We start from the raw sequence: 27,890 nt of genomic DNA, 5'->3' as shown, positions 1-27,890 counted from the left end.
GTCGAGTCGAAAAACGTTCAACGTGCCACCTAATCCATCGCGGGTCATCATCTCGAGTCGTCGACGGCGAGGTCGAGGCGAACGAGAACAACCGCGCACGCCACCGGAATCGTTGATATTCCCATCAGCGTCGAGGTCTCGTTAAGCGAGAGAGACGTTCGTGCTCGGAATAAATCGTAGAGTCCGTGGCTCGATGACGCGTAACTGGGCCGGATTCGTCGCCCTCCTCCTCCCCCCCCCCCCCCCTCCTGTCCCAGTCCGATTCTATTTCACATCGAAACCGAGCACGATCGTTCCGTCGTCGATCAAACTCGGGCCAAACAGCCGCGCGTTTTGTCGCAGGTGCGAACGAAGGAACCAAGGTTGTTGTCGTGACGTTCACAAGGAGGTGGGAGAAGGCGGAAAAATTGCTGGCGAATCTGCTGAAGGGGAAGGAAGAGGAAGAAGAGGATTTGGACTGGGTGTAGAATAGTGTTCGATTCGAGAGAGAATATATATTCGATATATCGGCGCGTGGGGAAGGCGGTGGCCGAAGCCAACCGGTGGGGCGCGCGTCGCGTGTTCTAATTGGCCGACGTTCGCTAGGTGTTCGCGGCTAAGTGTTCGCGAGTTCGGCGGCATCGGCAACAGTAGCTGCGAGTAGAAACACGGGCCGCGCGCGTTTGTTGTTTGGCAATCGGCTCCGCTTGCTGGTCGGCGACGGAACATCACCTCGGCGACACATCCACGTCCGATCCATCCGTCGCTCTGGACGTTCAGCTTGTTGTCGGTTGGCAGCGATAGCATGTCGACGAACGGTGTTCACGGCGACTCGGCCAAGTCCGAGACCAAGAGGCCCGCCGAGGTGTTCGAGAGCCAAACGCCCTTGCCGTCCGGTGAGCTTGCTCTTGCTTTCATTTTTCTCGAACGTGAAACTCCAGCGATCGCTGTTTCTCTTTACGTAACGAGAAACTATTAGTATTTGCGTAAAACAAATGTTGTCCTCTTTCTCTCAGTTGAAAATCCATCTAAGCTACGTAGACGATCCACCGAAAAAAAAATCGATTTGCACGCGCTGAGAAATCGTAGAAATCAAAGCTTATTTTGACACGAGGTCGTCGCTGTCTCGCGCCGTTAGTTCGCGGTAAGGTGAAGTGAACCGATGCGAACACACCTTGTGTCGCTCGAAATAATTTTCCTTCGTTGGAAAAGGAATGCACGCGCGTTCCACGTGCTGTTACAAAGCCGCGATTACGGTTTTACGGCCGATCGTACGGCCGATTGTTGTAGATCCGACGCCTCCAACCGTACGCAAGGTCAACCCTGCGATCGATCCGTGGCGCAGATCCCGTTCGTCTTCTCTCCTCGAGAGACACACGCGGCCTACTTTTCCGTCCCCTTTCCCAAGGTTCCCCCAGGCCAGGTCGTCGTCGATTTTCTCTCCGAAAGCGAAACCACGCCTGGCCTCTTACACGCGAACGTATCCACCATCGAAGGCTCGCCAATTATCGCGCCTCGTCTCTCAATTAGATCCATCGTCTATGTATATTTCGTGGTAAAGAGTCACCACTTTCCTCTCCACGTAAAAAACAATTGAAACGAACGAGCGAGCAGCATCGCAACCGCGAGCAGCATCGTAACTCGTTCCTTTCGATTAGCCACTTGGGAAGGAACGTGGTCGTGACACGCGCGTAGGCGTGACATCCCGTAAATACGTGGATCCGACTGATAAATCGACCTTGCTTCCAATATATATATTGGACACGATCGAAGGCTGGATCTGGAAATTCTGCGAAACGATGTTTACAGAGGAGATCTCGATTCGATTTTTTTTCGTCGCGGAGGCAAAGGAGGCGCACGTTTGTTTCTCTCTTTCTTGTGTGAATGTGATCGCCGACTGTAATTCTCGCCCCGGTATGCGTTTTCTCGCGGAGCGACCAATAACAAACACGCGACCAGGCGGAAACGATCGATAAGTCGATCGATAAAGCCGCGAATTCCAACGACTCGCGGCCCGATCTCCCCCGTCTTTGACCGCTTCAATGCCACGCAGCAGCGCGCGATCGCTCTGTTTCCGTGTCGAACAGTACCAGTTGTCTCTCCTTAATTATTTTCTTTTCAAATTAACACGTTGATCGTCGAGAGCAAATCGAACAGGTTGTTTTTCTTTTTCGCGGAAAATGCCAACAGAATCCTTGGGCATTTTTCTACTGTTTTTTATGCTTCTTTTTTTTATGTTTTTCGCTGGTTTCTTTATTCCTTTTGTCAAGTTTATTACGTCATGTGTTCAAGTTTTTACACATTTTTTCGCATCGCTCGAGCGTAGATTCGAAATTTTTAAGAATCAACAACGATACCTTTAAATCTCGCAATGTTTTTTCAATATATCGCAAATAACTATTACTATCGATATTGTGTATTTTTATGTAAATAACGTAGTTACAGCTACTTCAAAATAATTCAAAAATTCACTGTATCATTGTTACTTGACGTCGAGCTTAACTTGCTCCGTTTAAAAATGATTTACTATTAAAAGTACTCCGTTTTTCACTAAATATTTCTCCCATCATCTGCTAGATATTCCTTGCTTTAAGAATTAACAATAGCATCACCACTCAATAGAAACTTGACTTGACTCATCCCAGATATGGATGATCCGGCGATCAACGCGTCAAAATCTAAACCACGTGCATGAATAGGCTGTTTTCATTTACTTTTATCGCTTGACATTTTTGACGCAATCGCGTCGAAGAAGCACTATCGTGCCGCTAGCACTATCCAGTAACGTTTTAAGTATATTTCAATGTAACCCAGGTAAAACAAATGATAAATTTACTTACTTCTTAATAGTTTCTATCCAGTGATTCATACCGTCGAGTTCAAAAGAAAAAGAAAGCGACAAATTGTTGTACGGTCATTCGTTATGGTCCGCAATCGGCGCAAATGGTTAACCTCTTTAACGTCGAGAATGTTTCGCCCCAAAATTGCAGTATTTTCTCAGTTTTAAGTATATTTAAATATAACCCAGACAAAACGAGTAACAGATTTTATTACGTCTTAATAATTTCTGTCCAGTGATATCATACCGACGAGTTGAAAAGAAAAAGAAAGCGACGAATTGTTGTTTACGGCTCGGTCACTCGTTATGGTCCGCGAATCAGTTGCCAGCGCAAGTGGTTAACCGTGCACGAGCGTTTTTGGTCGCTTGGCAATGGTCAATTTACAATTTGCCCTCGGTTTTAATTATAGTTACATTAAAGCTTCCTCTTCTAATTACTTTCTTTTCAACTAAATCCAAATTACGTGCATGATTAGGCAGTCTTTACTTTATATATCTTTCGCAGTTGCCCGTTTTCTAAGTAGCCCCCCCCCCCCCCGTGGCCTAACCTAAAACGGTCGATCCTTATCGTATCGCTGTCGTGTTTCTCTTGTTGCTCGCCGATCGATCGACGCAATTTCCGATTACGAGAGTGAACGAGAAACGTATATCGTGGAAAACTATTGGACAACAGCAGTAGCAGTTTGTTATCAGTTTGCTGGAGCGGACGACACGGTGGAAAACAGAATGTCTACGTAGAAAGTTTTCGAGCGTGGAAGTGTTTCGCGGTCGTTCAATTCGACGAATTCTTCACGCGGTCCAGATGGATTGCCACCCGGAAACCCGTGGAAATGTCTCGCCTCGACACGAATCGTTTGGAAAGTTCGACGAAAGGAAGGGAAAGGTCGATGCGCTGGAAGGCCGAGACGGCTCGTCGTACGGCCTCTCCCGGCTCCTGCCAATTTTCGCGAAGCGGACGCATTACTTTCAATCTCGAGTTCCGCCGCGAGCTTCCGGTGCATTTACGGTGTCGCGTGTGCATCGTCTTTCGTTACTTGCTCGAGGAGGACGTTATTTTCCACTTTACAAAGTGAATAACGCGTTCAAGGGCCGAACCGTTTCCTGTTGACACGCGCGCGACTGCGTGACCACGTTACCGCGTCGTACCAGTTAGCTTGCATACATACCTCGTCTATGCCTGCATCGAGGTCGTACCATATTGTAGTCTAAGAAGAAGAAGAAGAAGAAGAAGATGATGAAGAAACGCGATCGTTCGTTTGCAACATCGATAGCGAGCGGTTTCTCTCTCGAATGGACATCGAGAGACCTCTTTCTCTGAAAAACGGCGCGTTACCGACCAAACTTGTTGTTCGATCGACGATCGGTCACTGGTCGGCCACTCTGTGTTCCCACCTTACCCGCTCGTCGGTAACAAAGACGACTGTTTCACACCAATTTTGAAATATGATTACCCGATTACGCGATTACGTAACAATGATTTGACTAAACGCTCGCAAACGTTTGAAACTTGAAAGCATCGATGGGGATCTCTCTTCTGTCCGATTTTCATCTCGGGAATAATCACTGGCTGCGAATCGTCCAATCGTCCCGTGCCAAAATGGCGGGTAACCGCAGAAAATACGAGAGGGAAGAGTGGCCAAGACACACCGCCACGTGTGTCTCCGTACCGTGACAGAACGATTTCTGGCACGCGAGATCTGCTATTCTATTAATAGACCGCCGATCGTCTGTCTTTTATTTTTGTACGGCGCGGCTAGTGCGAAGTTTCGAACGTTTCGCTATCTCTCTCTCTCTCTCTCTCTCTCTCTCTCTCTCGAGTAAATTCGCGTCACGATTCTCGAAAATCGGTTTATCGACGATGCGTTTCCACGAGTCTGAGTTTAACTCACGATGAAACGCCAAATCGATCGACGAGCCTGTGGTAGGACGAGTTGCGTCATGCTTGTAATTTGTACCGTGAAACGGAATAAAGCTGCGACCTTGGCGCGTTAATCGTCGAACTCGTCGAAAATTGAAGGAACGCGAGGCGAGGATCACGCATTCGTGTCACGGTGTGACTCATCGAATTTCAGCAAATTCATTGCTCTCTCCTCTCCGGTAAAAATCCTCGACTATCGTAACGCAATGTGTGATTACGCCATTGTGTGTTTGTCACACGCCAGTGGGAAGAGATAAAGCGTTCTCAAAGGTTGCGCGAGTATCGGCAAAGATAAGCAATCCGATCCGTCGGCCCCATGACTGTGCAACAACGTCGTTACGTAAACTCGCGCGGCGAAAAATCGCGTCAAAAAATCGCGTCAAAAAATCGGATCGGCGAACGCACGAGTTTTCCGAGTCTCGCAGCGTTCCCCGAGAGGGAACGTGATTTTCGCGCGCGAACTTCTCATTGGTGGAATCGCAGCGAGAACGCCAGATGGCGCAGCCGCGTCCAATCGGAGGCGCGGTTTGGCACGAATTGGCGAGGCTCGGCCGGCGATTGGCCGAGGGGTCTCGGTTTGCTCGGACGATCCGTTTCGTCAGACCGCTACGTGCCGCTGCTCCCCTCTCTCCGAGTCTCCTGGCGATTCCCGGCTTTGTGCCCAACCGACTCCGCCACGAGGGAGAAAAAGAGAAAGAGGCAGGTGCGTGCTCGCTTCCGATCACGGGATCGTTGTTAATCATCGTTATCGGTCTACCACGAAACCGTCAACCGATTCATACTCGTAGCCAGCGATCAGAGCCCGATATTATTGGCGCACAGTGAGTGAGTGGTCGATCGCGGCCGAATACGCATCTCGAGAGGGAATCGTTGTCACTTTTTCTTCGTTGTCGTCGTGGTCGTCGTCGTGGTCGTCACGGTCGTCGTTGACGCCCCGAGAGCGCGTGTTCGTCGGACGCAGTGACATCAGCCGCGTTTGATTTTCCTTGGCTGGCACACAGAGAATCGTCGTCGTCGTCGTCGTCGTCGTCGTGCATCTTCGGAGAAGAAAGCACGCGAGAAGAACACGCGGCGTGTATTCGACAAATAGTATCGCGCTCTCGCGTAATCGAGCACTTTTTTTTTGTCGGTCGACAACGTTGGTTGCCATTCGACGAATTTTCCCTCGTACGGTGCATCGGTTCGGTTCGGTTCGGTTCGATTCGGTGTGTGTGATACGACAGACGGCTGGCGCGCAGAGAGCGCGTGTCGAGCGAGCAATGAACAGCAGTAACGGCAGACCGCACGGGGAGAACAGGGGAAGAAATGGCCACGTGCTTGTGTGGGAGCAGCCTGGCCTGGAGGAAGAGGACAGACCTAACGAGAAAAGTAAATGTACGTCTAGAATACCCCGGCGTCTATTTGTCCGTGAAATTTTCGTTTCGATCATTTCGAGGTCGAGTTTTTCTCCCCTTTCGTAGCGTGAACGAGGCTGCTCAACTCGGTTCCATTCCGTGAATCGCGCGTCGAATCCACGTGCTCTATCCCCCCCTCCCCATCGTACTCTTTGTCGCTTTCTCCTCTTTCCTTTCCGTTGCTCTTTCAACCACGCGCATTTCAAATACATCAAGTTTCAAAATTTGCACCTCGATGTGCACTACCGCTCACGCCATTTCGACGATTCCATCGTCCACTGTGTCTACACAAGTGTTTATACAGGATCACACGATCACCGCGCGAACATTGTCAACGCATTGGTATAGTGTCGAGTGGCATAAACGCGGCGTGGCACGTTCAAATCCGATCCAATTTTCTGTCGGCTGTGGCGAAGAAAATGCAAGAGAGTGACAGCATGGGCATAGTTCGTTTGACCCGCGCTCTCGTTAGAAAATTGTCGCGCGTGGGTCGTTCGTTCCCTCCCCTACCCTCTCGCCCTTTTTCTCAGCGAGTTGCTTCGCACTCGGTCTTTCTACTTTCGAGTCGGCTGACCAGCGGGCGAACTTTGACGCTGTTCGGGGCGTTGACGGTTCTCGGTATCGTTGCTCGATCAGAGTAGCGGAATCGGCACAGGTAACGACCGCGTCGCGTCGAGGCGTCACGTGCGTTGCTCTTCCCCCCCTCCCCCCTCCCCTTCCCATTCTCGCCCGTTCTTCCCTCCTCTTATTGTCCCCTGTTACTTCACATCGCGCCGAGTATGCAATAGAGACAATGCACGCGTGTGTGCTGACGCGAGCCAGAATTATTTCCACGACCGACCACGTGCTCGGTGGATGTCCGACGAACGCTGCGTAAGAGTACGTAGTCGCGTGCGTCTGTTGGCGAGGGGAATGAAAGGGGCGGCGGGACCATTCGCGCGAAAAAGCCAGAGACGCGACGGTTCGAAACTTTGAAATCGAGCCGGCTCGATTGATCGTAAGTAGCTGTGATCGGTGATGTCGCGCGGCTGTTTAACCCGAGGCACACTCGCTCTCGGTAAATTACTCTTGATTCACGATCGGTCGCTAAGGCGGCAGCAAGGCGGGTCGGTATCGGAGACGAAGGAGGGAGACGTTCAAAGTTCACAGACGTTCGTCGTCCACCGAAAAACTTTCGTACCACCAATCTAACGTACGTGTGTGAGCACATCGATCGCCCGTGGCTCCAACCGAATTGTTGTTATCGCGCGGCCTATGTACGAGAGAGGAATTCGTTTCACGGCCGTTTTACGTTCAACTTCTTCCCGGGACGGGGAAAAAAAAAAAAATAGTCTCGCGAACGCAACGGCACGTAACACTCGACCGACCATTTTGTTGGTCGCTGTTGCACACCGAAAATAAACCTTACACCGTCTCTATTATTAAGTCGCGTGTGATTACATATCTCGACGTTTCGTCGCCGGAATAACGCGTTATAAATAAACGACGAAACCGCGCTTTGCCAAAACCGGAAAAACGATCGGCGGGACGCGCTTTTCCGTCAACGACCGGCCGACACGCCGCGACTCTCTCTCCCCTCGACCTTGCCCTCTCACGTGCTCGAGATTGCCGCGTCCTTGGCGTGCTTCTGTGACCGTGGTTCTGCACGGACACGCTGTTCGCCTTCATCCTCCTTCCTTTCTTCCTTCCTTCCTTCCTGTTTCCTTCTTTCTCTTTCTCATCTACACGATAAAAGAAAACGGCAAACGACCGTCTTTTTTCATTCGTTTCTTACGCAATTTGCAAATTGCTACGGCGCCGATAACGATCAAGGATAAATTTTCAGAGAATATCCACCGGCGGCGATTCATGACAACGCGATTCTTCGCGTATATTTACACGGTCCGCCGCTTTCGACGTCGTTCGTTGTCGTTATCTATCGGTTAACCCGTTTATCGTCTTGGTCATCGTCGTCGTTATTATTACCGATGTTAACGCTTTCACGGCGGATATACATTTATTCGTCGTACATATATATGTACTCCATTTTGGCATTAAATATAAATAAATAAATGTATCTGTATCAACGCTAAAACAGCCGCGTCGAAATGTCTTACGTGATGAATCATCGTAATTTAAACGATGATTAAAATAAACAGGTTTGTACAATTACGTTTCTGCCTAAACAGAGATTCGTATCGATTTCGACGAGAATATCCGTATCTTTCAACACGTTGACTGCTGACCGTGTTCTATTTCTACTTCTACGAATATATTTTATGATAATTAAAACGAGACGAGAATGTCATTGAAAATGAGTTTTAAATAACACGAATAATCGGATAATATTCTAGAGCAAAAAAAGGCTTTCGTTGTACTTTTGTCGTAACGTGATATCTCATGGAGGTTGAGTATTTTGTCCCGTAGACAAAACGTTGTCCAAGCAATAGTAAAAATCGAAAAGTCTGAAATGCGTCGTTACAGCCTTAAAATAATAAAACAAACAGCACGACTATTTCTAAAACTTCTAAAACGATATATGTAGCTCTGACAAATAACATTTTCTACGTTGAAAATCGTCGTTTCAAACGTACCGCTGGGAAAGCGTTAACTTCTTGCGTTGGAATGACGTGCCACGCACGTTGAGATTTTTTTGCCCTAAAATTGCAATATTTTCTCAGTTTTAAGTATACTTAAGTATATAATCCAGGCAAAACAAATAACAAATTTATTATTTCTCAATAATTTCTGTCCAGTGATATAATACCGACGAGTTCAAAAGAAAAAGAAACCTACGAATTATTGTATACGGTTTGGTCACTCGTTATGGTCCGCAATCAGTTACCAGCTTAAGTGGTTAACCTCTTGCATTGGAATGACATGTCTCGCACGTCGAGAATTTTTTGCCTCAAAATTGCAATATTTTCTCAGTTTTAAGTATATTTCAGTATAATCCAGGCAAAACAAATAAATTTATTATTCCTCAATAATTTCTGCCCAGTGATATAATACCGACGAGTTAGAAAAGAGAAAGAAAGCGACGAATTATTGTATGCGGTTTAGTCACTCGTTATGGTCCGCAGTTAGTTGCCAGCGCAAGTGATCAACCTCTTGCGCTGGAATGACATGCGCCATGCACGTTGACGTTACACTATTTTCTAAGTTCTAAGTACAGTTTTAAATATAACACAGGTAAAACAAGTAGTAAATTTATTATTTCTTAATCATTTCTTATCCATCTACAGTGATGTCATACGAATTGAAAAAGAAAGCGACGATTTATTGTATACGGTTTGGTCACTCGTTATGGTCCGCAATCAGTTGCCAGCGCAACTGGTTAAACAAGGAACGAAGCGTAACGGACGAACGTCGTTTGCTGTTGCAGCGTTGGTGGGCTCGCGTCACGTGGTAACTTTGATGCTGTTCCTCGGCATGGCGAACGCCTACGTGATGAGAACGAACATGTCGGTGGCGATCGTCGCGATGATCAATCACACGGCCATTGTGAACACGGAGGACGATGAGGTCGTGCCGAGCAAGTGCGGCAACACCAACACGACCGTAAGTGGAGGAGCGAGCCGTATTTGCTCGCGTAACTGGTAACCGACAGCGTTTCTTCTCTCTCTTGTGTGTGTTTAATCGATGCTTCCTAGGTGTGCGTAAACAGAGCGGGAGACGAGTAAACAACCGTCGGTAAAGAAGTAAACCTCGCGGTTAGCAAGGAGTTAACGAATGGTTTTTTTTCTTTTTTTTTTTTCGTTTGCCCACGGCAGGCACACGCCGAGAGCAGCAGCGACGGGGAATTCGCGTGGGACAGCACCATGCAGGGCTATCTGCTCGGCTCGTTCTTCTACGGCTACGTCATCACGCAGATACCGTTCGGGATATTGGCGAAACGTTACGGGTCCAAGTACTTTCTCGGCGTCGGTATGCTGATCAACTCGTTGTTCGGGCTGTTGGTGCCGGTGTCGGCTCACCTCGGCTACTACTACCTGATGGGCGTCCGCTTCATTCAAGGCCTGGGCGAGGTAAGCGATCACGGCGCGACCTCTCGATCCCGTGTTCTCACCCACGCGCGGGTTCGCGCGCGCGATCGATCGATAGAAAAGCCTTTAATGTTGATTCTCGTTGAACGCTTTTTTTGATCGTTCGGGTGTATTTCCTGCCCCTAGGAATGGATTATCCCTATTGCAGGGTCCGATCGTGCCTTGCACGCACGCGATGCTGGCCAAGTGGATACCGCCCAACGAGCGCAGCAGAATGGGAGCCTTTGTATACGCCGGTAAGCTCGTTCGTTTCGACGATATCTTTTCTTCCGCCTGCGTCTAGACCTGTCGCGCGTCCGTCAACGCCGAGTACCCGTGCTATTCTCTGGGATCTCTACACACCTTCTTCTACTACTACTTCTTCTTCTTCTTCTGTCTTCTGTCTTCCCACTTTTTTTCTTTCTTTCTTCTCTTCTCTTCTCTTCTCTTCTTTCGCCAATGTCTTCTGCGTCTGATCTGGCGTTTCACTCGTGTCTTTATCCGTAGGTGCGCAGTTTGGAACCGTGATTTCGATGCCGCTGAGCGGTGTCCTGTCAGAGTACGGCTTCGCCGGTGGCTGGCCGTCCATCTTTTACGTATTCGGCGCGGTCGGCACCATCTGGTGTATCGCTTTCCTGCTGATGGTCTATGAGGATCCGGAAAGTCACCCTCGCATTGCCGAGGACGAGAAGAAGTACATTCTGAGCGCGCTGTGGGGTAACGCCGGCGTCTCTGTGAGTAAACCTCGCGGCTCGCAGCTGGCAAACTCGAGCAATTTCACACGCTAACGACGCTCGGTCTCCGCGTGTGTTTCCAGTCTCCACCAGTTCCGTGGTTCTCGATCCTCAAGTCGTTGCCGTTCTGGGCTATCCTGATAGCGCACATGGGTCAAAACTACGGATACGAGACGTTGATGACACTGCTGCCCACCTTCATGAAGCAAATATTACACTTTGACATCAAATCGGTAAAGACGCGAGCGGCGAGCCTCTGACGCCTATCTATCGTTTCGATAATCGTCGCGTGAATCGTGTTTCAGAACGGCATCGTTTCCTCGCTACCCTACCTGGCTATGTGGATATTCTCGATGGTGGTGTCGCACGTGGCCGACTGGATGATCTCCAGCGGCAAGTTCACTCACGGCTGCACGCGAAAGATAGTGAACACTCTCGGCCAGTTGGGCCCGGCGATCGCCCTGATCGCCGCCTCCTACATCGAGTGCAACTCCGTGCTGACCGTGGCCATTCTCACGATCGGCGTCGGTTTGAACGGCGGCATCTACTCCGGATTCAAAGTGAATCACCTGGACATTTCACCGAGATTCGCCGGCGTTCTGATGTCCTTCACCAACTGCTTGGCCAATTTGGCCGGCTTGCTGGCACCCATCACGGCTGGATATATCATCGTCGGGCCGGTAATCGTCGCGTTTCTTCGCCAACCTCTCCTCCCCGCGACCTCCAATAAAATCTCGCCTTCTTTCCATTCCAGCCGACCCAAGCGAAATGGAGAATCGTGTTCATGATCTCGGCCGGCGTGTACATAGCGTGTGCCTTGTTCTACGCTGTGTTCAGCTCCGGGCAACGACAGACGTGGGACAATCCGGACAAGGACGAGGAGAAGGACGAGAAACACAGCTTGAAAACCGTGAAGACTATCGCGGAGACGCAACACTGACGCCAGCCAGCGTGTTAGCTAGTTGTCCGTCACCTTTGCTATCGCCTATCCTCTCTTACCACGTACTAGTATTTTAGTCTTCGTTTTTCGTTCTTCGCTCGTCGTTCCTACACCACTCTCGGCCGTTCAACGCGACGCAGTTCGCAGTCGCTCGATTGCCCTCTCCCTGCCTTTCCACGTCATCGTCCAACTCGATTTATCCATCGTCGAACGTGAGCGTTGCGCTCGAACAGAGCCAGACAGAAGCCCAGACGCAAAAGCAGAAAGAAACGAACGCGCGTCAAGAAAAGATCAACGTCAAGAAAAGAAAGGAAAAGAAAAGAAAAAGAGAAAAAAGGACAGTCGAGCAAACCGCGTTTGTGATTCGCCAACAGCCACGACGGATTGCTTGGACGATTAATTCTCCCTCTTCATTCGGTGCGCGAGGAGCCGCACCGTACCATACATTCGCTGTTTATTCTTCGCTCGTGTGCCAAGAGTTAAATCGCACGCAAATATTTGTACAGCAAGTAAGTCAAATCGAACGTCACGTTTCTATATCAACTACACGAGGTGAAGGACGAACGTATTACACGTGTGCCTGGATTTGTACTTTTAAATACGTATGTACGTGCGTTTGAATGCATGGCGTAAGAAAGAAACAGAAACAGAAAGAGAAAGAGAGAGAGAGAGAGAGAGAGAGAGAGAGAGAGAGAGAGAGAGAGAGAGAGACATAGAGTGATAGAGAGGGAGGGAAGGAGAGAATGATAGCACGTAAGAAAACGAGCGAGCACAAGAAAAAAAAAAAAAAGAAAAATAGAAAGCAGATAATTTTACATTTTTATAGTATACTTTTTCATTTAATAGAGATTACGTGCCTTGTTACGACCATCTTAGCGCTGAAATAAAGAACAAATCGATGTATTTCAACGACGCGTTGATTTTCATTGGGTCGTCGCGTTAGTGGCGGTTACCGATCCAGACAGAACGATCGATCGATACTTCCGTCCGATTTCTGGATGCACGAACCGACGCGGATCGCGGTTCCTCAACGAAACGAAAACGAGTGCCTCGCGCGAACGCAATCAGCAAATTGCGACGCGTTCGATTGCCATTTCTCCGAAGAAACGGACAACCACTAGTGACAGTATTAAAGAAACGGAATACTCTTGCGTTTCTCTTCCGTCTCCATCTTCGTTCGTTACTTACTGCGCGTTGTCGCGGGCAACTGCCATTTTTCCATCGTTTACGGCCGATACTGATCGCGAGATGCACGTTCTCGAAGTTGCTCCGCCTCACCATTTCGCAAAAGATCTGGGAACTTTTAAACCGTCGCAATCGATTTGCTGTAACAATACAAGTGGTTCACACACACACACACACACGCACATATATATATATATATATATATATAAATATTGTAAATATTTTTACGCGTAGGTTTTTTTTTTATCAAGTTGTAGACGTTAGACAACTTGCTGCTCTTACTTATTTATGCAATGTGTACAAAGTAGAATGAGAGAGTAAGAAGAAAGGTTGAAAAAAAAATGGAGAAAGAAAGGGAAGAAGAGAGAGAGAGAGAGAGAGTGAGTGAGTGAGTGAGAGAAAGAGAGAAAATAGAGTTAAGTATGCTGAAAGGGAGAAAAAAAAAACATTCAGTTATATCTGCGTAGTGGAATGCATTTTCTTTTTCTAATTGTTATTATTATTATTATTATTACTACTACTACTATTATTGTTGTTTATTGTTGGTATTATTATTATTATTATTATCATTATTATTATTACTATTATTATTATTATTATCATCATCATCGTCATCATCATCATCAGTAGCAGTAGTAGTAATTATTATTGTCATCGTCATCGTCGTCGTCGTCATCATCGTCGTCGTCGTCATCATCGTCGTCATTGAAACATAGTTGCGAGTAGTAGTAAATTATCGTAGGTCACACAAACGCCAAAGCAAAAAAAAAAAAAAAAAGAAAAACGCCCTTTCTCTTCCCTTTTACTCCCGTACATGCAGGCCGTTGTTACGGGTGTATAAACTATCGATCGGCCTCTCTCTGCCACGATTTTGCACGAGCTCGAGCTCGTTGCGTACGCACAACTTTCTGCTGGTCGTTTCTCAAAGCGAGATATCTGTCAAATTGTCAATTACCTACCGTTCGTTATTGCCTACCTTCTTGTTCGACCGATTCCCGACCATGCGCACCGACGATACCTCTGGTCGCGAGAACAGGGATCGTTGCGAATCGGTTTAAAGTACCTGCGTCTTCCTGTGATCGTCTGTCTAAAAGGAAATGTATCTTCGATGATCTTCTCCAAAGTTACTATAATTTACTAGCTAATCTCGTCTGTAATCTGTAAATTATTCGAGTCGCCGAAACACGATCGATTGCCCGTTTGAGGTGTTGCGTGAGCATAACGCGCAAAACGCAAATTCGTCCTACATTTATTATACGTATGCAATGAATACGTACACACTTATGTAGCTACACGCCAAGTACGCGTGCACGCACGAGTTACCAACGATCACGATTGAAAAAAAAAAAAAAAAGAAATATATATATACATATGCCAATGAATTTTCGATATCTGTTGATAAAGACAATTGTAAAACGATCGATATTTTTATACGAAATGTTTATAACCGGTGCGCGGCGAGCACCGTCGCAATTTCTTGGGACCGTACCGTAGAATTGAATTTTCGATTACTATCGAAATTGTAAAATGCATAAAGTGTACACGCGGGTAAATAAATATCGCTCAACAAGTATCTCATTTTCTTACTGCATTTTCAGTTCAGCGTAACGCAACTATCGACGGAATTATCATAATGACTGTACATAAATCAAGATTGTACCATTGACCAAAAACAAAATAGACCTGACGTTTAATGCTCTTTTTGTTCCGCGTTTTAGAGGCCTCCGCGACACCTTTATCATTTTCGTGTCACGTGCAACTTTATCGACTTGGTACGACAGAAACGACACAGCCATAAACGAGGTGTATAAGGTGTACAATGTTTTGATACTAATTTTTCCTGTGAAATTTCAAATGAATTGTACAACAGAGTATTTTACATTTTACAAGAATTCTATACTGCATTAATTTTTCCCGTGTTACTGACGCTATTGATTGGGTGATCATCAATGCGTTTGGAATTTTCAAATAACTATGTAAACAACCTATTTTTTAAGCTCGTTTAATAATTGCAAAATAAGTCTCCAATTCCATAGTTTCTAAATAAGTTTCTTTACAAATAAAATACATATTTCTCAAGATGAAGATGAAGTTACTTTATTACATGAAAGTAATTTCATGCGCCATTAATTTTTACTTGAAACAATTTACCTAGAAAGTAATGCAAGAGCATATCATGCATATATTTTTTAAATTTTATGCTACGTGTTAATTCATCTTGCAAATTTTTAATCAACTTCACGAAGGATATTTAGTTTTTTGTAAGAATCAATCACGTTGATTGATTCTTACAAAATTATTTTCAAGAATGTTTTATAAAATATAAATCATTTATGCCCAACCACGTGTTAATAATTTTAATATTTTAATTTACTATATATAAAAAAGAAAACCATCATAAATCCGTAAAATATGGATATATAAGCTCTTTGTGTGATAACGTAGTCGAATGATTTCGGTATCGAAAGTTTAACACAGTAATGGATTTCAAAAATTCTGTTTCTGACAGATTCACTGCTCGATCAACTTCGATCGTTTTACTCGATGTAGTTCTTCAATTTGCCGTTGTTAGAACCATTGATTTGTTTTTCTACGTCACGCAAAATCCTATAAAACATCATGTCTATGCTCATATTCTCGGCTGTGAAATCATACACCACTGACCAAAGTCAATCTATGCATATTTTTCTTGACAGCTCATCTGTGTGTTGGGCATGTTAATCGCGCTGTTGGTCGAGAGATGGCGATTCCAGTGATCGAGTAACTGTCAAGACAGAATGAACGTGAATGGTACTGGATTTTCTTTGGTGTCTCATTTATTAAAAGGTAAGCGACATACTCTCCATTTACACGCGAACCTCCATTTTTGCACCTGATAACAATCTCTCAAGCAGTGGATAAACTGTGCAACTGTTTCCACGGAATATCCTAGTGGTTGCGTCGATCTTTTAGCCAGAGAACTTGTAGGTTAGTTTCTCGAACGTTGAGTGAGTCACGTCAAAGGATTACACATCGACGCGATACGAACGCTTTGTCAAACGGCGCGACGACAAAAATGAATTGACTGTTCGTCTGTTTGCAGATAAACAACGGTAGACACGATGAGGGTCCAGCTGTTGATCGCGCAGGTGATGGCGATGACGATGATGATGGTGAAATGCAGCGACATTACATCAGCGGTGTTTGGTAGCGTGTTAGACGGTATGCCAGCGGCCTTTGGCGATTTTAATTCCGACGAGCTGACCGACGTGTTCATGCTGCGCAAGAACGGCACCACCGTTCAAATCTTTCTCGCCGCCGAGCAGGAACCACTTTTGAGGCCCAGCTCTGACCTGAGTTGCACGTTCCGCCGTTTGGTGGAAGGCGTAGTGCCGGGAGACTTTGACGGTGACGTGTTCATGGACGTGTTGGTCATCACGTTTGACAAAGAGGAGAAATTGTCGTACGGTTATATACTGTGGGGTGGAAACGGCTGGTTAAACTGTTCGAACGAAGATCGCCCAGTGATAACCATGAAAGGGCAACCGCTGGCTCTCGACTATAACGGTGACATGATAATAGATCTGTTCGGTTTGGACGAATACAACGAGAGAGTGTTTTGGATATTCGACGAGAGCAGAAAACCCCCGAAAAAGGTCCCTATGGATCCGCCGTTGAATCTACCGTTAGCGTCCATCAGTCAGCCTCACTCCAACGCCTATCTCGATCTGAACAGCGACTTTTTGGCCGATCTCGTGGTCACGACGGGCAAACACTTTGAAATTTGGCTAGGCGTGGAGCAAGGATTCCAATATGACAAACTGATAAAGTTCCCCATCTCCAAGAACTTCAACGGCGTGCTCGGGCAAACGTTGTACCTGGACGTTGAGCTGACCGGCAAAATGGATCTGCTGTTGCCTCTGTGCTTCGACACGGCGTGCACCAACAGCACCATCATGATGTACTCCTCGGACAAGTGGCACGATCTCGGGGTGAACTTGAGAGACAGCGACAACGTGCTGTGGGGTTTCGTAAAGGGCAACGGGCAACGATACACCGACACGATCACTCTTCGCGGCGGTGACTTCAACATGGACGGTTATCCAGATCTACTGGCCACGCTGAAGCCGACCACTGGCAAACAGACGCGGTCCTATCTGCTGGAGAACGTGGCGTGCGACTCGTGCGAGAATTTCACTCGGAAATTCCAAGTGAAATGGCAGGCGCTGAACCCGTTCCGCAACGAAACCGCGATGGCCGTGTTCTACGATTTTTACCAAGACGGGATCTTGGACGTTATCTTGGTGGAGGTGGACAAAAGCAGGAACAGCTATCGTACAGCTGCCTTCAAGAACAGTTTGGACTACGACGCAAACTTTGTGAAGGTGATGGTGCTCACCGGACGGAACAACAGCATGTATCCGATCTCACCGGGCTCGCTCGGCAAGAAGAAGCGAACTTACGGTACGAATCTTCCTGGTCCGTCGATAGCCTATCGGACCACAACTCAAGACGGCAGCCCGCGAAACGCGATCGCCGCCCAGCTTCCGCAGAGTGCCCATTTCTCTCTGAATTTGCCTTACACGACCTTTGGTCTGGGCAGAACGCCCAACTTTGTCGACGCTCTCACTATCGGGGTAAGCCTCTTTTGCTTTCCATTTTCTCTTGAATTTGCGTTTCTCGTCATTCATTCGTTTGTTTGTTTGTCCACGACAGGTTGCGGGAAAATGTCGAGAATGGCCACAGATCATCCCCAACTCGCAGATGGTAATGATACCGAATCCGATAATGGAACCCTCGAAGTGGAAAGCCCAGCTGTTCGTAACGCCGAGCAAATTGATATTACTGAGCGCCGCTGCGTTAACCGCCACCTGCGGTCTCATATCCTTGATCATCGTCGCGCTCTACTGGAAAGAGCGAAGGGAGGACAAGCTCGAGAAGCTTCAGGAAGCGCATCGATTCCCCTTCGACGCGATGTGAGGGTGATTCCATTAACGATCCGTCGAATATCTTTAAGAAATGTATTTAATAGATCTACAAGTTGTTTCGTAATATCGGCAAATAAATAGAGATAAATTAACTAAATCTGTAAATCAATAGATATACAAACATCTACAAAATGAGTGAGCAAGTGAACGAACGGTTGGACTCGATGCGTAATACAAGTCGAGATACCGATAGGTAATACGCGCGGGCGAGTGTGTAAGTAAGTGTATACAAGTGTCTGTTGTGTTGCGTGTCACGTGTGTGTAGTTTAAGGAGATTGGCGATATTTTGTACAACAAGTTTCTGAAATATATCGCGCACTCTGCTTTTCTTTCAAATAGAAAGTCGTCGTCGTCGCTAATAAAATTGACAATTTATTGATTTTCCCTTGGACATTCTTATTTTATAACACAGGACCCGTCTCTCGCTTCGTCTCGCGTCATAATCGACGCATCGAGAGTGCGAAATATATACTTACGATACTAGTTACATTTTATATATATATATATATATAAAAGTATATATACATATATAAATTTATATATATATATATATATATAAATGTATTAACAAACGATCATTGCCGGCTTGATTTTGGTCGTTACACTATCAGCGATGGTACGCTGTAGATGGAATCGGCTCGAGCAACGTCCACTATTGACAACGATCGTTTTTAATGGCAGGGTTCAAATCGTTGAAGTAGGGATGCGCCATTGCTTCGTCCGCCGACAACCGTAACGCTGGATTGCACACCAGTAACCTCTGAAAACAAGTTTCGACAAGATGACGAGGTTTGTCAAGCAGAGAGATTGAAGAAACGTATCCTCGTCGAACAGAAACGAGGAAATACAGTAGTGCCCGCTTATCTCCAATTCTTCCTATTTGAGCCTACGTCAGCAGGCACTACTGCACTTGGGTATAACATACGTACCTGTAGCAAGTCTCTGCCTCTAGAATTAAGTTTCGGCGTAACTTGAGCCAATCCCTGAGCAGGATGATAAAGCGGAAATGGTTTGTAGTCGGGGAGAGTAGTAAAATCCGGCCACGTCTCCTCGGTCGGCGTACCCAACATTTTGAATATTCTCTTGAGTTGATCGTCCACGTCCGAACCGGGGAACAAAGGTCTACCGGCGTTTGCTAGCTCTATGCGGTTGTACATCATCGGTATCATCCACAACTCGTGTCCCCATTCTCTGTGTCTGGTTTGTCAAGGCAACTTACCAGCAAATATACAACCTGCGCTCCACATGTCGATGGACGTTGTGTACAACTTTGCCCCAAAGAGAACGTCCGGTGGACGGTACCATAACGTTACGACTTCCGCGGAGTAGCATTTCACCGGGATTCCGAATGCTCTGGCCAGTCCGAAATCGGCCAGCTTCAACTCGCCGTTCTAAACGCCGTGCAAAAGACAGTTCAAACTGGCAAGCTTAACTTAATTTTATGGGATAAGCTATGAATTCAATTACATTGTATATAATGTTAATAGATTATATATGTAATTTAATGACTTTAAAGTTAATTAATGAAAAAAGTAACGTTATAATTTAATTATATTACAGATTAAAAAATAATAATAATTACTATATATATATATAGTAATTTAAAAACTAATTATAACGTAAATTAGTAACGTAAAAGATACGTTGTAACCACTTTTGCTTTTTCTCTCGGAAGATTAACACCGGAAACGAGGGAATCACCCGGTACCTTGTTGATGAGCAAGTTCTGCGGCTTCAAGTCTCTGTGCAGCACGTTTCTACTGTGACAAAACGCCAATCCACGCAGCAATTGATACCTGAGGAGGATAAAGAGAAAGAGAGACACACACGAGAGAAAAGAAAGAGAGAGAGAGAGAGAGAGAGAACGTTCAAACAGGAAAATTTGTAACGGCGCGGGAAGCGACCGCCGCGAGTAAATACCAAATGAATACTCACAGAAAGGACTTCACCACGTCCAGATCAATCTCCCCGTTCAGGCTGTCGAAATACTTTTTCAGATCTTGGTCGCAGTGCTCGAACACAAGTGTCAACTTTTTATCGCTGTGCAACACGTCGTACAACCTCACGACATTCTTGTGTTTCAACTCTTTCAACAGACAAATCTCTCTGAGCGCGGACGACGGTACACCCTGCGTGTCAACAACAAACAGAAGAGAACAGTGGTGAGGTATGCGACGGGATCTCGGATCCGTGGTTAAGATCTGATTGAAGTTCAGGATCACGTCGGCTTACTTGCTGTCGCCATAAACTTACTTCGTCGTCTTCGTCCAATCGGACTCTCTTTAAAGCAACGATTTCGTGAGTCTCGCGATTCTTGGCTTTGAAAACGGTTCCATAAGTACCTGAAGTACGCAACAGATCAATACATGTATATCGTTCGCCGGTGGCGATCGTAAACGACGCGACGTTTCGCGACGATGTTTGTCGGTTGTCAAACGACAGGACTCGCACACACGCACACGACTCAACCGACAAACAGCCGACAAGACCAACACCAACGTTCCAACGGAAAAGCTACACGGCACACGGACACATACCACTGAAACAGTTACTCGGGATAGAGTGGACGCTTACCTTCTCCTATTTTCTCGAGCTTCTCATATTTTTGCATATTTTTGGCGATTCTGCGGGCGGAATGATCACAGAGTGGTTAGCGCTGCACTCGAAACGATCGTGCGCGGGCACACCGCTGCAAGTGGCGCCATCAATCGTTCGCAGACTTTCAACGTGACGCTTGGCCACCGAGGTCGCTCCTCTTACCAAGCAGCCAGCTACGCGCCGCTTTCAAACCGAATGCACATGTACGCGTCCAATATATATCTAGTAGAACCCATAGATGTGCAAATATATACGAGTAACGTCGTTTCTTCCGCTCGAGTTCTTCTTCTCCATTTCGTTTTCAAATTTCATACAAGGGAATCTTAACCTCTTGCGCTAGTAACTGGTTCACACGGACCATAACGAGTGACCAAACCGTACACAATAAATCGTCGCTTTCTTTTTGAACTCGTCGGTATGATATCATTGTAGATAGATAGAAATTATTAAGAAGTAATAAATTTATTAGTTGTTTTATCTGGGTTATGTTTAAATATACTTAAAACTAAGAAAATATAACAATTTTGAAACAAATTATTCTCGACGTGCGTGGCACGTCATTCCAGCGCAAGAGGTTAAGGTACAATTTGTCATTCAGTTTTTAATTCAAGTTTCGTCCTACTTGTTTCCTTGAGGAATAGAAATAAAATAGATGTAAAATTATTCCAAAATAAAAACTTTGTTGCACGTATATAAAAATATTTGAGTAAAAATTATGAATATAAAGTGACATATAATTAATAGAAAATACTTATTTAGCCCTAAAAATATTTGTGTACACATATGTAGATTTATTTATAATGGATTACTTGATGCTGCACGGAGTAATTTTATATGCATATATTTATATAATGATTATGACAATCTGTAAAAGCGATAGTTACAAGAAGATGATTAATAACATCCACTAGATGTTTATGGTTTGAGGGATCAATCAGAATATTTCTTGCGTAGAATTTAATTTTTGACAGAACTACTTCAATGGAATTTATCATTGCAAGTTTGGATGGCGTAGGAATAATTGTGCATTGCCTGACTAATGCAAAGTTTTGTAAAATTTCTAAATTTCTAAATTTTTCTAAAAAACTTTGGCACATTTTCCAAAACCAACACACTTTCTCCAGATTATTCTCATTCAGTTTCTACATGTGCAATCTCAATTCAATGAAGAAATTACCAAACAATATTTAAAGCAAGCGAACGTGATATTCCCTGAACATTTGAAGCAATTAAGAAAAACATTTCGTCCCCTAGGTCACATAAACTGGTACGATAACTTTTAATCGCGCCTTTGTTCGCCGAATAATTAAATCATCCGATTCATGAAAGAATATTATTCGTTATCTTGCTTCCGAGGCATTTTCGAGAAAAATTTAATGCATGCGCTTTGCGCTCATTGATTGTTCTCTCAGAATTTCGACGATCAATTTGTCAAAGAGATTTTGATGTGATTCATAATTTATTTAATGCCATTTTACGCATACGTGCAATAATATTTGAGGTAATAACTTTTTACTGAATTTTTTTATTCTTATTATAATGATCTGAAGAAAAACAAATTTGTAGAAAAACTTGACCTGCAAAAGGATGAATTCAATTTGCAAATTGGTGAATACGATCTCCAAACGGAATGCAAAACGCGTACGTGTACTACCTAACCTATCAAATTAATCCAGTTGTCATACCACGACGACAACAATCAGTCGGATCCTATCGCGTCGAGTCGATAAAGCGAGTCACGATAAACCGAATCCAACCGAAATTGGATAGAATTAATTGAATCTCGCGATAACGAACGAGTTGGAACGAGCGGCTACCGAATTACGGCGTATTATTGCTCGCAACGTTACGCTTATCGATGGAAAATGATCGGCTTACCCGATATCGCGGATCGATGTAATTTCAACGACACACGCAAACACCTAAACAATTACGTGCCGCGTCGAAGGATGCGGCCAGCGTCGTCGCTGTATTTTTATAAATATCGTTGCACGAGCACGTTGCGAAACGCGTGACAGGTACTCGTGTACAAACACTTGCGCGCATTTTACCAGCAATTTTACTCTTTCGAGTCGTTCGAGTGAAAAGAGTCAAAAAGCGTCGTTACACTTTGAAACCGACAGAAATGAAACGATGACGTTGCAAATTCCAAATGCGAGTCGATGAATTTCATAATTTTTAACGCGATTCGTACAGATAGCAGGAAATCGATAACAGCAGCGATCGTATCGTTACAAAGCAAGGGAGAAAGAAAGGAAAAAGGAAAGAAATTTTTCCTTCGTTTTTTTAGTTGTTCTAGTTTCAGGGATTTTTCTAAGGGGGAAAGGGACGAAATTCGAGGTTCGTGAAGTTTTACGTGGTCAAACTATTACGGGCTACCGTAATAGATAAATCGACGCCAGGGTCACTCGTGTTGCAATCGATTTGTTTATTTCATCGGCTTATTTTTTCGACAAAGTATACACCCCACATTGACATTATCAGAAGCAGGGGAGAATTGCGCGAGCTTGGATGGAAAGTGGCGAGGCGATTAACCACTTGCGCTGGCAACTGATTGACCGAACCGTATAAATAATAAATCGTCGCTTTCCTTTTGAACTCGTCGGTATGATATCACTGTACATAGAAATTATTGAGAAGTAATAAATTTATTACATGTTTTGCCTGGATTCTATTTAAATATACTTAAAACTGAGAAAATATTGCAATTTTGGGGCAAAAAATTCTCCACGCAAGAGGTTAACCACTTGCACTGGCAACTGATTGCGGACCATAACGAGTGACCGAACCACATACAATAAATTGTCGCTTTTTGAACTCGTCAGTAGGAGGTTAACCACTTGTGCTGGCAACTGATTGCCGACCATAACGAGCCATAACCAAATCGTATACAATAAATCGTCGTTTTGTTTTTGAACTCGTCGGTATGATATCACTGTAGATAGAAATTATTAAGAAGTAATAAATCTGTTATTTGTTTTGCCTATTCTGTTTTACTTAAATATATACTTAAAACTGAGAAAATATTGCAATTTTGTGAGAAAGAATTCTCGACGTAAGAGGTTAACCACTTGCGTTGGCAACTAATTGCGGACCATAACGAGTGACCGAACCGTATACAATAAATCGTCGCTTTTTGAACTCGTCGGTAAGAGGTTAGCCACTTGTGCTGGCAACTGATTGCCGACCGTAACGAGTGACCAAATCGTATACAATAAATCGTCGTTTTGTCTTTAAACTCGTCGTTATGACATCACTGTAGATAGAAATTATTGAGAGGTAATAAATCTGTTATTCGTTTCGCCTATTTTGTTTTACTTAAATATACTTAAAACTGATATATAAAATCTTACAATGTTGGAACAAAAAGAATTCTCGACGGTGCGTGGCGCGTCATTTCAGCGCAAGAGGTTTTAAAACAAACACAAGAAACGAAGTGCACGAAGAAACTATGCATCGTGGTTGTGACGGGAACGTGTGCAGATACGGATCGCAGGTCGTTTGAGTTTCGGAGAAAACCGACTCGTGCATATAGCTGAATTGCGTCGAATGTCGCAAGTAAGTATCGCGAAACAGGTGAATGAAGGGACCGGGGAAAGTTGGCGTCGAGTCGTGTTTTGTTCGATCGGACAGCGAAGAAGGGGAAAGTTCGGCGAAAGGAAAGCATCGCGTGTAACAAGAACGAGATGTTACGGTGAAGGAAAATTTTCGAGAATCGGCGATAACGAGAAGGTTGAGGGTCGAGATTGAATTGGCGCGGTTGGACGATATTTAGCATAGGCTGGCTAAACGAGAATCAACGAGTGCGTGAAAGCGATCGAGCGAGAAGAGTTCTCGTTGGAAGTGGACGTGATGCGGCTGGTGCAGCAGGTGTTGGGCAGCGCGATCCCACTGTTGGCCAACGTGGCGATACTGCTCTACGTTTTTCAGCGCGTAAGCTATGGCAAAAAGTAGAGGCAAACGACTTCGTGTTGAAAGGAGGGGCGTGTTCGTAACGGAGGCGATCGCTGTTAGTTTCTAGCGGCGACGAGACTGCGACGGAAACTGGCGAGGGAGATGAGAGACTTCGCGACGATGGTAAGTGAAACTCGATGCACACTGGCAAAGATTCTTCGCTAGATCGTTCGGTATCGTGTCGACAGGTGGACCGGGCACGCGACAATCTGCGCTACATCGGCGAACGAGTGACCAGAGGAATGGACGAGGTGCGTATCCTCCTCTCCGATACGATGAAATTTCGAGACACGAGAGACGATTCGCGTAAACAAAACCCATCAGATCGAGCAGGACGTTGGAAAGGAGCTACGAGTCACTGGTCGACTGACGACGCAGAGCGCGAAACTGGCTGGAGTGCTGCGACGGTTCGCTGGCCTCGAGGAGACCGTGATCGAGGTATGATTTCGCTAGATCGGAGGAGAGACTCGCGACTGATGATCCATCCGTCCGTCCGTTCGATCAATGGAAGCAGCTGGTACGTATGGATGGTAATCGAGAGAACGCCAATGTCGAGACACCGATCGACGTGAGCACGGAGATCGAGAAGGTGGTCGCCGCTGCCGAAAGAAGAAGCGTCGACGGTTTGCGAGAGAGGCGAAACGCGGCGCGAGAAAGGAACGAGCAGCAACGGGACGAAGAAGTGAAGGAGGAGGAGCCGACGACACGGAACCCTCTGTCGAAATTCTCAACGTGCGGAGCTCGGGAAATGGCGCGGAAAGTTCGAGTCGCCACAATGCCGGAGGTTCGTCTTCTCGGTGAATCGAGATCGAGCAAATAAATTCTCTCACTGTGTGTTCTTCTTCCGCTCTCGGTGTTGCGACGCGAAAAGAAATTGACGAGAAAGGGGAGAGAGAGGGCGGTGATGAAAGATGATTCGGGGGAACAGAAAGTAGCGAGAGTAGCGTTGTTAGCCGCGGCGTGCCAGGACGTTGCCTCTGCCGCCGTTGGTGGTCAGGTAGTCGGCCAGTCTCTTGACGAATCCGTTCCAGCCGACGCGACCTACCTCGTCGAGGTTTCGCTTGAAGAAATTGTCGAATGCTGTCCGGTCGATCTCGTCGATGTTTCGCTTGACGAATCGTTCGAGGAGTTCTCGGTCGGTGGGGAGGAGCGCGATCGGCTTGCTGCGAACACAAAACACGTGGCGGCGGAGGAACGATGAGAAAGGAGGGCGGATAGAAGGGCCAGATTGAGAATTCACGCGACATTTTTGAGTAACTATTAATTCGTAAAACATGTCACGATGAAATTTGATATTCAAACATTCGTGAGAAATATTCCTCGCCAGTAATATGCAACGCGACATTCACTTCACTGTTTTGTTAATTTTGTAAAGAAATATTTTAAGCAAATTTTTTAATCATACTGTTTGTATTTGATATATTTAATATTTGTTGTATTAAATGTTTTTTATAAATGATATTTTAATATTTTGTATATATATATATATATTTATTATATTAAATATTTTTTATACATGATATTTTATATGTACGTTTATTTATATTATATCTTTTAATATAATATTTTTTTTATATTTAATATATATATATATATATTTATTATATCAAATATTTTTTATATACTTAATTTTATATATTTAATATTTTAATATCATTCATTTTATTTAATTTATTTACTACATTTATAAATTATATATTTTAATTTATTTTTTAATTTATTTAATACATTTCATATATTTTTTCACACAATTTAAATCATATATTCGTAAAACTTTCAATTTCACTTTATTCTCTTCAGCACAAGAGAGTGAGATGTTAAAACTTACTCTTCTTTCACTTATGTAAATATCAGTTCCATCTCTGTATCTAATTCTTTGTGTTTTTTCCTCTTTCATTCCTTGACTTCATTCTGTAGATGTTAAAAATAGTCTGCGAAGTGTGTCTTGGTTTGTGGCAATCCCCGATATTTTTCAATCTATATTTTTTACAAAATATTCGTCTTCGTGTCTAGTTTCCTCTTTGCATAATTGTCCAATAGAAAGCGACGCATTTCTCTGTTATAACTGCTCGATGAATAAGTAATTTGTGGACCTTTCATATCCACTATGAAAGTACTTCCTATGCAGTACTCTCCAAGTTATAATTTTGAAACTTTTCCGGACTTGTGCCGTGTGCGCGGTGACATTACTCCAAGAATGACACGGAATCGTTTTAACTGAATGCAGTCTCTTGAGACCTATGTACCCTCGCGAAGTTGCGTTGATCAATAGAACGTTATAAACGCGAACGCGACGCATTTTAAACAATAATATGTTGAGAATTCGAACGCGAATGGATATGACTCTTACGTTGTTACATAGAGAAAGATTTCACTTAGACTACGTGTTTCACCGAGGTCAAACAAAGATGAAAAAAGTTCGGATAAACTCATGTCCGGAGATGCTTTGTTGAAAAGATGTAAGCGTTCAAAGATTTACGGACAGAATTCGTCTCTTTCGCAATTCGTTTGCGCAGAATCGTACGCGTGTTCACAAATTCTCAGTGAGATTATTGCGAAACAATCGTTCACGATACGTTGCGCGACGGTCTCGTTGGAAACACTCTGTCAAAGTGTGGTTCCAACATGACGGTGTCCCGCCGCCGGAATTTTTTTTTTAACGGAACGTACGTGAATTTCTTGACAGACGATTCCCATCGACGTTGGATCGGTGGCGGCGGGCGGGCCAGTCGGTTGGCCACCCAGGTCACCCGATACATTGGCAATGCGTTCAAAGTGCATTTACCATCGTGTCCAAAATACGAACGGAATATTTCGAAAGAGTTCGACAATCGCCGACACGACGAACGGCAGCCTGCGTTCATGCCGATGGAGGAATTTTCAAACATTTCTTACACAACTGTCGCGACAAATGATAAATATCTTTGAAAGCTCGCGTCTTCTCGACAAAGCATCCCCAGGACATTTTTCCATCTCTGCTCGACCTCGGTGACACACGTGGTCCAAGCTTGGTCCCAACCTTTCCGGACACCTTGTACGACAACGAGGTTGATTTATTTTTTTTTTAAATAAAATGTCACGTGAATACTCTCTCCCAGTCCACTGTGCCGTCGCTTACCTGGAAGCCGACCACTCGTTCACGTTGTTCTCGTTGTCGTTGTCGTTGTCGTCGTCGTCGTCGTCGAGATACGTGCTCGATCCGGAGGCGAAGCCGAGGCCGTTATCCCGACGATGATCGCGTTGTTTCCTCGCTGCTCCGACGAAAATGTCATTAGTAAGCGAGAAGAAGATGAAGAACAACAAAAACCAAAGAAAAAAAAAAAAAAAAAAAAAAAAAAGGAGGAAAGGGGAAGGGGGGAAGGGAGAAAAAGAGAAAAA

The 27,890-nt window shown here is 45.0% G+C and overlaps 5 protein-coding genes and 1 long non-coding RNA gene across 10 annotated transcripts in view; 3 read left to right on the top strand and 3 right to left on the bottom strand.

The window, feature by feature from the left end:
• Nucleotides 1-747: 747 nt before the first annotated feature.
• On the bottom strand, nt 748-13,501 carry LOC122531118. Its single transcript, XR_006307196.1, has 3 exons — nt 12,955-13,501; nt 12,381-12,388; nt 748-759 (listed from the first exon to the last, which is right to left on the bottom strand). It is a non-coding gene; the product is annotated as an uncharacterized LOC122531118 (long non-coding RNA).
• On the top strand, nt 766-12,583 carry LOC122531104 (putative inorganic phosphate cotransporter). 4 transcript variants are annotated; one of them, XM_043658704.1, is made up of 8 exons: nt 766-875; nt 9,495-9,670; nt 9,883-10,137; nt 10,304-10,391; nt 10,642-10,868; nt 10,952-11,101; nt 11,174-11,548; nt 11,623-12,583. In XM_043658704.1, exons 1-8 carry the CDS (start codon nt 785-787, stop codon nt 11,806-11,808), a joined length of 1,548 nt encoding a protein of 515 aa, XP_043514639.1. In that variant the 5' UTR covers nt 766-784; the 3' UTR covers nt 11,809-12,583. The 4 variants fall into 4 exon arrangements, with proteins under 4 accessions (XP_043514639.1, XP_043514637.1, XP_043514638.1 ...); XM_043658702.1 differs by lacking the exon at nt 766-875 and adding an exon at nt 5,217-5,439; XM_043658703.1 differs by lacking the exon at nt 766-875 and adding an exon at nt 5,803-6,110.
• On the top strand, nt 12,128-18,342 carry LOC122531102 (T-cell immunomodulatory protein). 2 transcript variants are annotated; one of them, XM_043658698.1, is made up of 4 exons: nt 12,128-12,317; nt 15,690-15,819; nt 16,076-17,609; nt 17,689-18,342. In XM_043658698.1, exons 3-4 carry the CDS (start codon nt 16,095-16,097, stop codon nt 17,950-17,952), a joined length of 1,779 nt encoding a protein of 592 aa, XP_043514633.1. In that variant the 5' UTR covers nt 12,128-12,317; nt 15,690-15,819; nt 16,076-16,094; the 3' UTR covers nt 17,953-18,342. The 2 variants fall into 2 exon arrangements, with proteins under 2 accessions (XP_043514633.1, XP_043514635.1); XM_043658700.1 differs by lacking the exons at nt 12,128-12,317; nt 15,690-15,819 and adding an exon at nt 15,864-15,960.
• On the bottom strand, nt 17,980-20,680 carry LOC122531109 (cyclin-dependent-like kinase 5). Its single transcript, XM_043658714.1, has 7 exons — nt 20,535-20,680; nt 20,214-20,302; nt 19,896-20,089; nt 19,669-19,756; nt 19,180-19,351; nt 18,890-19,101; nt 17,980-18,720 (listed from the first exon to the last, which is right to left on the bottom strand). The coding sequence occupies exons 1-7, from the start codon at nt 20,569-20,571 to the stop codon at nt 18,613-18,615; spliced, it is 900 nt and encodes a 299-aa protein (XP_043514649.1). The 5' UTR covers nt 20,572-20,680; the 3' UTR covers nt 17,980-18,612.
• A 3,241-nt stretch (nt 20,681-23,921) lies between these two features.
• LOC122531115 lies at nt 23,922-25,332 on the top strand. Its single transcript, XM_043658723.1, has 5 exons — nt 23,922-24,491; nt 24,573-24,635; nt 24,701-24,763; nt 24,837-24,950; nt 25,027-25,332. The coding sequence occupies exons 1-5, from the start codon at nt 24,411-24,413 to the stop codon at nt 25,330-25,332; spliced, it is 627 nt and encodes a 208-aa protein (XP_043514658.1). The 5' UTR covers nt 23,922-24,410.
• Nucleotides 25,027-27,890, bottom strand: part of LOC122531101 (orcokinin peptides type A-like) — a 4,892-nt gene continuing 2,028 nt past the window's right edge. Inside the window, exons 5-6 of the mRNA XM_043658697.1 lie at nt 27,631-27,763; nt 25,027-25,675 (exon numbers count right to left, since the gene is read on the bottom strand). Of these exons, the coding sequence (XP_043514632.1) occupies nt 25,462-25,675; nt 27,631-27,763 (347 nt within the window). The 3' untranslated portion in view covers nt 25,027-25,461. The remainder of the gene's footprint in view (nt 25,676-27,630; nt 27,764-27,890) is intronic.

Source organism: Frieseomelitta varia, unplaced genomic scaffold (genome assembly GCF_011392965.1).
Source record: "Frieseomelitta varia isolate USP_RPSP 00005682 unplaced genomic scaffold, Fvar_1.2 scaffold_375, whole genome shotgun sequence".
Classification (NCBI taxonomy): domain Eukaryota; kingdom Metazoa; phylum Arthropoda; class Insecta; order Hymenoptera; family Apidae; genus Frieseomelitta; species Frieseomelitta varia.
The sequence above is the reverse complement of the archived record's forward strand: the minus strand, read 5'-3'. Positions and strand labels throughout refer to the sequence as shown.